General features: G+C 40.7%; 1 protein-coding gene across 3 annotated transcripts in view; it reads left to right on the top strand.

Annotated features, from left to right (window-relative positions):
* Positions 1-12,181, top strand: part of LOC122542926 (palmitoyltransferase ZDHHC5-like) — a 60,161-nt gene that overhangs the window by 24,827 nt on the left and 23,153 nt on the right. For all 3 annotated transcript variants that reach the window (XM_043681072.1, XM_043681070.1, XM_043681071.1), the window contains one exon: positions 8,399-8,520. In XM_043681072.1, coding sequence (XP_043537007.1) covers positions 8,399-8,520 — 122 coding nt within the window. The remainder of the gene's footprint in view (positions 1-8,398; positions 8,521-12,181) is intronic.

Below are 12,181 nucleotides of genomic sequence, written 5' to 3'. Positions count from 1 at the left end.
TGACTGCACTTCGGAAAGAAGTTTGATTGTCTGTAAATCAGTTTTGGGTTGTGCATGGCATTGCAGAAATTAGGGTCTTCATTTAGAAAGAATGTAAAGGCCTTGGGTGCAGAGAACATTTATCAGAATAATAGCAGGGATTGAGAGCCTTAGTAAGTCTGGAGAGAATGGGATATCTGGACTGTTCTCCTTAAAACAAAGGTAAGGAAAGATTTTAATCTACGTGCTCCAAACAATGGGACTTCTGGAAGTAGTAGATGGGTAAACTGTTCCTGTTGGCAGAGGGTTAAGAACCAGAGGTGATTGGCAAAAGCACAAAAAACAACATGAGAAAATTCTATACTCTGCAGCAAGTGGTTAGGATCTGAATGTAATGCCCAGTGAAGGCAGATTCAGTTGAAGATTCCCATCCTGGCATGGGTCTTTGGAAAATCCAGCCCATGCTCCTTGCTGCTTTTTGTGCCTTTTGCAGAATGGTGTTTGTGTCCTGTGAGTGACATTGGAACAAGTTTTAACAGATGAGAACAGCGATACTGTGCTATTAGATGTGGGCTGTGGGTAGGGAAGAGCTGTTTTTTCTTGCTCCCTGTTCTGCTCATCTCCCTGCCCCCTTCCCAAACTTCCAGGCTGCAGATAGTTCATATAATTGCTCTTGTACCTTATTGCATTATTAATACCATAAAAAAGAATGGATTTATTGCTTGACAGACGTTACAGTAATCTGGAGAGGAAAAGTTGTCTAGTACACTCCGTTAGGAGAGAGAACTCATTTTTCGAACAGCAGGAGGATGCCAGTCTGTTTGCGCTTGTTAAGCCATTCAATGCTGTTATGACAGCAAAAAATCAAAAGAACTGTGGATGCTGGAAATCGAACAAAAACATAAATTGCTTGAAAAACTGAGCTGGGCTGGCAGCATCTGTGGAGAGAAAGCAAAGTTAACTTTTCTGGTTCAGTGACCCTTCTTTAGAACAGTTCTAAAAGTTGTATTCAGAACTAAATGTGCATCGTATACTGTTGACTCAGTATATGCTCAATTTGCCTAGTAAAGAATTTAAACTTCAACTCAGGACACTGGAACCCATTGCCCTCTAGTAAAAGTAATCACTGCAGTTGCTGGAAATTTGAAATGAAAATAGAAGATACTGGGGAAACACATCAGTTATGACAGCATCTGTAGAGAGAAATAGTGAACGTTTTGAGTCCAGTGTGACTTTGTTCTGCTATTTTAAGTATTTCTCTCTCCACAGCTGATGCCAGACTTAGAGTTTCTCCAGCACTTGGTTTCCTCTGTGCTGAGTTAGCTGCTCTTGTTGGCTTAGGAAGATAAGGGGAACAATCAACCAGTGTATCTTGCTGCTAACTACTCAATTCTAGCAGGATGGGATCAGATATCTGTAAATTTTCTGGTCTTCCGCACTTCCAAAAAACTATATGTCATCACCCAAATGGCTTCCATAATGTCAGTCTCCACATAAATTTACTTTGATATGCCTGCCACTGATGTAACATCTGATTCTCTGGAAAACCTGCAAACTCATTGTAGATGTTTCAACTGTGCATGTCAAGATATGTCTTCCATAACACATTAACATAAATTATCCAACAGCATTAGATTAAACAAGTTTTATTCTTTGTGTCCTGGCCAGTACTTTCAACCAAACATTGATTTTAAAAAGAATTGTCCAATCATATTGCATTCCTTGATCATAATGAAGGTGGTGCTGGCTCAAAGGGCAGAACGGCCTACTCCTGCACCCATTGTCTGTTGTGTGTACTACTTTTCATGCATTATAACAAATGATTGTGTTTTTATAAAGCAACTTGGGAATAGTTATAATTTTAAACGTTTTTTTAAAAATTATTTGGGGAATGTTCTGATGGTGGAAGTTGCAGTATAAATGCGAGTTCTGAAGCATTTCCGTAGGTATGTTCTTTCTGTGCTTGTTGACTCAAAGTTGAAACTGGTGTGAGGCCAGCATTGCAACATAGTTTGTAATGGGATTCATCTACCAATGTGTGTTGGGAAATAGCTTGGTGTATGTATCACTGATGAGTCATAAATCTATGATGGAGCATTTTTCTTCCTGCCCTTATAGTGTTGGTCTTCCCTTCAAACTGTCCATTCTGGTTAGTTGAGAGAGTACTCCTAATTCCAAGTCTGAACACTAATGTGTTTGGTTCTGTTTGCTTCAGGGATTTGAATCTTGTCACCCAGGTTTAAACTCCCAGTTGAAAGTACTGAGGGAGTACTGCATTGATCCATCTCTCATTACTTCTGCCAATAAATCCCTGTGCTCTGATTTGAGATTTGTCCACAAATGAGGCAATACCACTCAGACAGACGTTTCTGAATCTTTTAAGCCTACAAGCCACAAATGGAACAAAGCAGCAAAACCAGATTGAATGTATAAACCAAGGTGGAGTCCATGCTTTAGGTGATGGATTGCTAGGGTGTGGCTCAGTATAATTTTAATACTCCCATTCTATGTACCCCTTTTTTAAGTATTTCCAGTATAGCTGGAGATCTACAATAAAGCTTTGATTTGGCCTCCATTGGTGAGTACTGTGCACAATTTGGGTGCACTATACGAAAAGATGGGATTGTGCTGGAATGGGTGCAGAGAAATTCACCAGGATGTTGCATGGAATGGAGCATTTTAACTAAAAAGAGAGGCTGGATAGGCAAAGGTTAATTTCTTTAGAGCAGAGAAGGCTGAGAGCACTGTATAAGATTGAGGGGTATGTGCAGAATGCATTGAAAACTGCTGTTCTCCTGAGTTGAAAGGTCAATAACAAGTGGGCAAAATTTGAAGGTGGAAGGTAAGAGCTTTTAATGGCAATGACGGGAAAAGAAAGTCACTGGAAAACACCTTTCACCCAGAAGGTTTTAAGAGCCTAGCATTCACTGTATGGGAAGGTACTTGAGGCAGAAAGCCTCAAACCTTTTTAAAAATAGAGCCATACAACGTGGGAACAGGTCCTTCAGTCCAACCTGTCCATGCTGACCATGTTTGCAAACGAAGCTAGTCCCACCTGCCTGTACTTGGTCCATATCCTTCCAAACATTTCCTCTTCATGAACTTATCCAAATTGTAACTGTATCTGCATCTGCTACTTTTTGTGGCAGTTCATTCCACACATGAACCATTCTGCTGTTATGTCCTTTTTTTAAATTTTTATCTTCTAACCTTAAAAATATGTCCCCTAATTTTGAACTCTCCTTCCGGATGAAATAACCTTTGTCATTCACCTTAGCTCTCATGATTTTATAAACCTCAGTAAGGTCACCCCTCAATCTCCTGCGCTGCAGTGTAAGAAGTCCTAGTCTTTCCAGTCTATTTTTGTCTCAAGCCCTCCATTCCTGATGGCATCCTGGTAAATATTTTCTGAACCCTCTCCCACTTAATAATATCTATCCTCTAGCAAAAGGATCAGAACTACAAATGGTACTCCAGAAAAGGCCTCACCAATGTCCTGTACAACCTCAACATAATGTCCCAACTCCTATACGTAGAGCTTTGAGCAGTGAAAATACTTTGATAAGCACTTGAAATGTAACAACTTTCAAGGCTGTGGGATGAGTGTGATTTGTTGTTGCAGACCCAATGGGTCAAAGAGCCTGTCGTCTGTACGTAGAATTTATGAAGTTGAAGGCATGCACTGTAACTTTAAGGGAGAGCGAATGCCGTTTTGCACTGAGAGCTTACAAGCACCTGTCATATGACTAGCTAGCTGTCTCTGTGTACTGGAAAATAGAAAATATGTAACATTTGCTGTGAATTGGATACCTGAGTTGATGATTTGAATTTAACCAATTCATTTAAATTATGCCCCAGGATACTAAAACCCAATCGAGTTCGAATTTATTATTTTGCCAACATCGAACCAATGAGATGATCTGATGTTGGTGGTATAAAAAAGACAGGCAATTTGAAAGTCAAACAGAGTAACTACCATTGAAATATTCTCTATCAAAGGTATCTTTTCATATGAAACATATTTACAATAAAAGAAAGATAATGAACCAGAGAGATCTTTAGCCAAAAGAAGAAAAACACCAAAGATGACAGCTGCTGTATGGTTTCCAAATTAAGTTATGTAATTTTAAGAAGTGTTTTACTGGAGCAGCATATTATTATAGAGTTGGAGGCTGATAATAAGAGAAAGGGGGGGTTTGAGTTGTGAATTGTTGTCAGTTAATTATCACTTTTAGAGTTAAAGAATAATTGATATTATTTTCTTTAAATAGTGGAATTTGGGAGTTCTCTGTTTAAAATATGAGTAACAATTATGAGGTGCGGTGAACTTTTCTGGGTATTGTTTAATTAACAGAAGGGGTCACTGCTGTGTCGTAACAGATTCTACGACTATTCGCCTCAACCAATCCCTGTGGGAGCGACTGCAGCAGTCTCTCCACTGTCAGTGAAGAAGTTCCTAGTGAATTTTTGATTGAATTAGTTAGTAACTTTTTTTTGTATTGATCGTGCAGAGAATGAACGAGGGCATTTACAGACCTAACACTAATGGGAGTTCCATGTAGGAGTGCTTGGAATTGTTGAATTAGTTTCTGAACTTGCCCAATCTTATGATAAAGCCGTGCTCATAAAACAATTTAAAAAAAACACAGAACCTGCTCATCCCAGAGAACTGAAACGCAAAAACAAATTGCTAGAAAAACGCAGCAGGTCGAACAGCATTTATGAAGAGAAAACAGTTAACGTTTCGAGTTCAGCGACCATGTTCTGAAGAAGGGTCACTGGACTGAAAAGTTAACACTTTATTTTCTCTCAGGTCTTGTCAGACATGCTGACTTTCTCCAGCAATTTGTTTTTTTTGGTTCCTATAGAACAATAGTTTAGGTTTCTGGATTACTCATCCAGTGAGACTACCAATTTGTAGCAGCACTCCTGAAGGACATTAGTGAACAAGATAAATTGTTATGACAACAGTGATGGTTACTGTGCATCACCATTAGAGAGTAATTTCAGATTTTATTAATTGAATTTAAATTTTTCCATCTGTTGAGGGATTTGAACGTGTGACCCTCGAGCATTAGTTTGAGCCTCTGAACTTCTGGTCAGTGACATCAATAATATGTCACCATCTCCACCCTAACACAAAGCAAGATGATTGTGGTTGTTGAAGGTCAATCGTCTCAACCAAGAACCCAATTGCACAAGTTCATCAAGGTGGTGACCTTGGCTCTGCAGTCTTCAGCTGCTTCATCAATAACCATTTCTCCATCATGAGGTCTGAAGTGGGGACTTTCAATGATGATTGTACAATTTTCAGTGTAATTTGCCATAACTCAGATGATGTGTCCATAAGCATCAAGGCTTGACAATGTTCAGGTTTGGGCTGCTAAGGTGCAAGCGGTTTCCACGCCTTATGTGCCAGGCAATGAACTTCAGATAATCTAACCATCTCCCTTCACATTTAAGAGCATTACTATCACTGAATCACCTATTATCAACAATCCTCGAATTTACCATTGAGAACAAACTGAATTGGACTCTATATATAAACATGAGTAGGTCAGAGTTGGGAATCCTGTGGTGAGTAAGTCACCACCTGACTCCAAAGCCTGTCTACCATCTATAGACCACAAGTCAGAAGTGTGGCGAAATGTTCCCTACTTCCTTAGATGAGCACTTGAGAGGCTTGACACTACCCAGGACAAAGCAACCTGTACATGACACCTATTGACCATGTTCAATATTCAGTCTTTTCAACACCAGCATTCAGTGGAGTAATGGGTACCATCTACAAAGTGCACTGCAGTAAAGCACCAGGGTTACATTGACAGCACCTTTCAAACCCTAAATATTCTACCACCTGGAAAGAAAAGGGCAACAGAAATGGAAATGCCACCACCTTCCAAGTTGTTCACCATCCTAACTGGAAACTATATCCCCAATCCTTCGCTGGGTCAAAGCCCTGGAATTTCTTTATAAAATCATAGAATAGTATAGCACATTAGGTGATTACTCTAGTTTGTGCTCTTTTGAACAATGCTCTGATTAATCCCACTTCTGTAGCATCATCCCTACCCAGTTGTTTCCCCATAATCCTGTGATTGTCCCTCAATCTATCTTTAATCCAGTGGTTTGTTTTTGGTCGACGACCAAGTTCTTTATCCTTCACCCTTTTGGGAACCACTTGTTCAAATCATAAACAAGTTGCATTTTTAATTTTTGGAGGAAAAAGGTTACTGCTGAAGTTGGCTCTGGTTTTTTGTCCAGACATGTTAAACATGTTCACTGGTTATTGAACATTGATCCATGTCAGAATGTGTATACGGTATAAGCAGGCAGGGAAAGAGTTAAGTTCTGAATTTTGTGAAACATGAGGATCAGTTGAGCATGACTCTGATCAGATAAGAACTTAATTAACAATGGAGTGTTGTTGGCAAGGGTAATGGGTTAACAAGGTGGAAAAGCAGTCATTATGTTGAGCCATTTGACAATATTGGAAGCATTCAGTATGCAAGGTCAGCTAACCAGGAGAAAAGTATCCATTGTATGAATCCAGTTAACAAAGTTAAGAACATCCCTTGCGTAACAGTAAAGGGCTTAGTCTCTGCTATTGATTCTCGTTGATTGTAATGGTCACCCAATTAATATGGATGTTGCTTATCTGGATGCTCCTCCCTGTAAAATGACTATATAGCTCATTGAGAAACTGTTGTTAAAGAGAAGATTGGAGCCCATGTCCATGCGCATATAGGGTCGCTCTGTCTGTCTCTCGCTTGGAAGGTCAAACTGCTCTGTCTCTGAGCATTTTGCTTTGACTGAAGGGGGAATGGGACGACACATAGATTAACAAAAATAAATGATTTCTGTTAGAACCGTTTAAAGAGTTGAAAGGTTTTATCAAATTTCCTTTTTCCTTTCTCTGCTCCAAGAGAACAACCTCAGCTTCTCTAGCCTATCCACATAACTCTAATAACTTAGTTCATCAAACAATCTATTACATCTCTTGTGCATTCACAAACTGCTTTGTGCCCTTCTCAAGCTGTGATGCCCAGAATCGACAATTCATAGGCATTTTCAGAGGCCATTTGGCCTATTGTGCCTGCACCAACTCTCTGTAAAGACAGTAAATTTTTTAAACGTTTCTGCAGCTTTGATTGTGGACTGAAATAGGAAAGTAACTGTTTTAAAAGCCAAGGATTGTTGAAGGACTACTGCACTTTTAAAAAGTAACTTACAAGATGCTCATTCTAAGTGCTGTTTTCACAGTTGCTGATTCAGCAGTGGGGAAAGCCTAGTTACAGATGAGGTGGAGCCTGGGAATAGTGGATAAATGGATATTTGATCAGCAACAAGTTGCTGGTTAGTCTGTGAAATGATGACAAAGGTCTCCTATGTGTTGCCAAAAATGTAATTGATTTCAAGGTATCTGAATGTCTTGAGTGTGAGGCCATCAGATCCCTGAGGTGGAGTGCCCTCTTCTCTGTAATACAAACCGTCTCAAGCATGAAGAAGGCCAGATTTTGTCTCCTAATTATTGCTATGGTTCTTGTACTGAAGTCTCTGACTTATTGGTTAAGCCATTGCCCTGAGTCCTTGTAAGAATGTGAAATTACCGGGATAAAGAGGATCCAGGAGGTATATCCTGAGAAGCTAAAAGGGTAATTTCATTAACCCTTTGAACCAGCCCAATGAACAGCCATTCAAATCTTTCCATAACATTTGTTTTCTTTTTTGTTTGTGCGTGGATATATATAGTTTGGTGGTGGGAACAGGGCTTAGGAAGGTTGCAGGTCTACCTCAGAGTTATATGCTGACAGTTCGTAATTATTTACCTGTAGCAAGGGTCTCTCTATTTGGAATAAGTAGTAATTATTTAAGTATAGAAGTCTCTAATGTGCTTTCTAACAACCTGTATCTAAAAGAAATAAATTTGAAATTTTGCAATCTTTATAAAATCCTTGATTTTTGTGATTTCACCAGGAATGGTACAGCTTGATTTCCAGCACTCTCCTCCACTGAGTTGTAATAGTTCCTAAATACTCACCGTCTGAATGTACAATCAGATCCTTTAACAGACAATGCCCCCTCAGCAGTGACCCACTAACATTGCAGTACTTCCTGGATAACAGTGCAGGGTTACTTCACGAACTGACTCTCCAACAACGTGACAGTCTTTCAGTTCCATCAGTATGGCACTCCCTCAATGTTGACCCATCTTCTGGCAGCACCGTGTTCCCTCAATCCCTACCTTTGGCCTGCCCACCTTGGTCTAGGCCCAGATCTTTTAGACTGTGTATTGCTGAAGTAATGGAAGATCCTTCTTTGGAAAGAACAATCAATAAGTGATCATGCATGTGGCTGGCCGGTGACCTGAATTACAGTCCTGTAATCCTGATGTGTTTGTTTAAATATTTTCCCACAGGTGCCCATGGCTCAGCCAGGTCTACTCACCGGCCATTCCCATCTACAATGTAATCATCTTTCTCTTCGTGCTAGCAAACTTCAGCATGGCCACATTCATGGACCCTGGCATCTTCCCACGAGGTGAGTTTCTGCAATCCTGTTCCCATGTGACAGCTACTGATGTCCTCCATAAGAGCCAAAGGGTTCAAGTCTGAGACCGGGATAAATAGAATTGAAGGTATTATCTAATCAACCTGCTCAGACATTATGAAGATCCTCCAGAGCAGATGAAATTTGAATCCATGTTTTTTGGTTTGGAGGTAGGGACGTTATTACTGTACCACAAGAGCCTATGATTTTAAATTTAAAAAACTTGTTGTGAAATCCACTGTACACCTGGACTACCTTTCTTAAACCACCTCCAAATGACAAGTAAAAGAACAATTATGAAGTATTACCCACCAAGAGACAAGCCTATAAGTCAGATTGTATAGGGGAGAGCTGGTCAAGTCTTTAAGGTGATTAAAGAAGTTGATTGAATGAATCAGACATACCAACAGTGATATTGTGGAGGAGAATTCCCTGGAAATTATATGTGACTTTTTTTTTAGAAGAGTCTCTTGAGGGACAAACTAGAAAACAGGCTGGTCTAGACTGAGTACTGCAATGTGTGCGATCTCTTAGGGAAGAGTGACCAGGGTGGAAGAGGGTAAAGATCCAGTGGTAGTAATCCACACAGGTACCAATGACATAGCACAACCTCTGCCATAGTTTTATCTAAGGGAATATGAACAGCTAGGAGGGGAAATTAAAAAGCCCAAACTAAAGGAGGCGGCAATAGTATAGGTTAGCGATGTAGTGGATTGTGACCAGACAATAAAGGTGAGGGCAGAGTCGGTGTACCGAGGAATTATAAAAAGTAGGGAAATTTACCAGTGGAACAAATTTTAAAGTTTGGTATCTAAATGCATGAAGCATTTGAACAGTGTGGATGAACTAATCACTCAGACAGATGTAAACAGATACAATATAATTAGGATTATGGAGACAAGGGAGAATCAGTCGATGTGGTATATTTAGACCTTGTCAAATGTTTTCCTAAAGTCCCGCCTAAGACACTATTGCACAAGATTAAAAGGGGGGTGTATTGAGTTGGATAGAAACCTGGTTAATAAAGGAAACAAAGAGTGGGAATTAATGAGTCCTTTTCAGATTGGCAGGCAGTAACTCTCGGGTTCTACAGGGAGTGGTGGTGGGATCCCAGCTATTCACAATATTTATCAATGATTTGAATGAGGGAACAAAAAGTTTGCAGATAATACCAAGTTGAGTGGGAGAGTGAACCTGCAGAGGTCCTTCAGCATGATCTGAACACAGGTAAGCAGGCAAATCAATGGCAGATGCAGTATAATTTGGATAAATGCAAGATTAATCACTTTGGAAGCAAAAACAAGAAGCAGATGACTATGTGAGTGGCTGTAAATTGGGAGAGGGGAGTGTGCAGCAGGATCTGAGTGTCCCTGTGCACCAGTCGCTGAAGATAAGCATGCAGGTGCAGCAGGTGGTCAAGAAGACAAATGGGATGTTGGTCTTCATTGCGTGAGGTTTCATGTGCAAGAGCAGGGATGTGCTGTTGCTGTTACACAGGGCCTTGGTGAGGCCTCCCTGGAATGTTGTGTGCAGTTGTGGTCTCCTTTTCTGAGGAAGGACCACAACCTTTCTCGAGGGAGTGCAGTGAGGGTTTCCCAGGCTGACTCCGGGAATGCTGGGACTGACGTATGAGGAGACATTGACTAGGTTAGGATAGTTTCTGCTGGAATTCAGACAAGTGGGTTGGAGCGGGGGGGAATCTCATAGAGACTTATGCAATTCACACAGGACGAGACAGGGTAGATGTAGGGAGGATGTTTACAATGGTTGGTGTGTCCAGAACCAGGGTCACAGCCTAAGGATTCAGGTAGACTATTTAGGATGGAGATGAGGCATTTCTTCACCCAAAGAGTGGTGAGCCTGTGGGATTCATTACAGGAAGTAGTTGATGCCAAAACATTGAATGTATTGAAGAGGCACCTAGATATAGGGGTGAATGGTGTCAGAGGTCATGTGGAGGAGCAAGATTAAGCTATTGGACTGGACAATCAGCTATGATCGTGATGAACAGCGCAGCAGGTTCGAAGGGCTGAATGGCAGCCCCCTGCTCTTCTATGTTTCAATAATATTCTTCATTAAAGTGGTCAAATCCAAAACTCGGGTTCTGAATCTAAATACGGAGAAACCTCGATTATCCGAACCACACAAAACTGCTGTGCCGGTAATAAGGAAAGCAAATGGAATGTTGGCATTTATTGCTGAAGGAATAGAATAGAAAAGTAGAGGGGTGTCGCTGCAAATTTATAAGACTGCATCTGGAGTATTGTGTACAGATCTGTTCCCCTTACTTGAGGAGGGATGCAGTTGCTTTGGAGGCAGTTCAGAGATGGTTCACGAGGTTGATTCCAGAGATGGAAGGTTTGTCTTATGAAAAGAGATTGAGCAGTTTAGGCCTATACTTTCTGGAGTTTCAAGGAAGCTGGGGAGATCTGACACATGCTAAAGACGATTGACAGCAGAAGGGATGTTTCCTTGTGTGGCAATCTAGAGTAAGAGGTCATCGATTTAGGTTAAGAGAGAGTAGATTTAAAGGAGAGATGAGAAATTATTTCTTTCAAGTTTATCTGTGGAATTCACTGCTCCAGACTGCAGTGGATGCAGAGGCATTGAGTAAATTGAAGAAGGAAATAGATTTATATGTGGTAATGGGTTGAAAGTGTTATAGAGAGTGGACAGGAAAGTGGAGTTGAGGCGAAGTTGAGATTAGCCATGGTTTAAATCAAATGGTGGAGCAAACCTGTGGGGCTGAATTATTTTCTGCTGCTATGATTTGGAGGTGCTGGTGTTGGACTGGCGCGTACAAAGTTAAAAATCACACAACACCAGATTATGGTCCAACAGGTTTAATTGGAAGCACTAGCTTTCGGAGCGCTACTCCGTCAGGTGGTTGCACATCCACCAGATGAAGGAGCAGTGCTCTGAAAGCTAGTGCTTCCAATTAAATCTGTTGGACCATAACCTGGCGTTGTGATTTTTAACTTTCTGCTGCTAGTTCTTGTGTTCTTTATAAATGGGTCTTTCTCTAATTGGGTACCTGCTTGAGCCCCAGCTATTCATAAATGGAAATGACCTGGATGAAAGAACCAAAAGCAACACTTCTAGTTTGTTGATAATATGAAACTGGGGAGGATTGTAGTTTAGACACGGATGTGAGGAGACTTGAAGGTTATTTAGATAAGTTGAGTGAATAGGTAAGCACATAGCAAATGCTGTACAAAGTGGCTAAATGGTAGTCTGTATATTTGATATGAAAAGCAGAGTATAATTTAAATGATGAGATATTGGGAAACTGGATGTACAAAGGTCCTTAAACAGCAGTAAATGACAGTAGACAAGTAGGCGCAGCAAGCAGTTTGGAAGGCAACTTGTTGATCTGCTTTCATTGTGAGAAGATTGGAATTCCAAAGTAGGCATGTCTCACTGCAGTTACGCAAGGCCTCAGTGAGACCACACCCGGAGTGTTGCAGCAGTTTTCTGTCTGGAAAAGGATAGACTTACCAAGGAGGGAGTGGGGCAGAAGTTCATTAGGGGCTGATACTGGAGATGGCAGGACTCTCATGTCAGGAGGGATTGGTTTGACTGGGCCTGTATTTGGAAGAACAAGAGGAGAATTCTAAAATGAGAGCCAGCCTTTGAGAGATGATGTTAGAAA

This window comes from Chiloscyllium plagiosum, chromosome 41, assembly GCF_004010195.1.
Source record: "Chiloscyllium plagiosum isolate BGI_BamShark_2017 chromosome 41, ASM401019v2, whole genome shotgun sequence".
Taxonomy (NCBI): Eukaryota; Metazoa; Chordata; class Chondrichthyes; order Orectolobiformes; family Hemiscylliidae; genus Chiloscyllium; species Chiloscyllium plagiosum.
The sequence above is the reverse complement of the archived record's forward strand: the minus strand, read 5'-3'. Positions and strand labels throughout refer to the sequence as shown.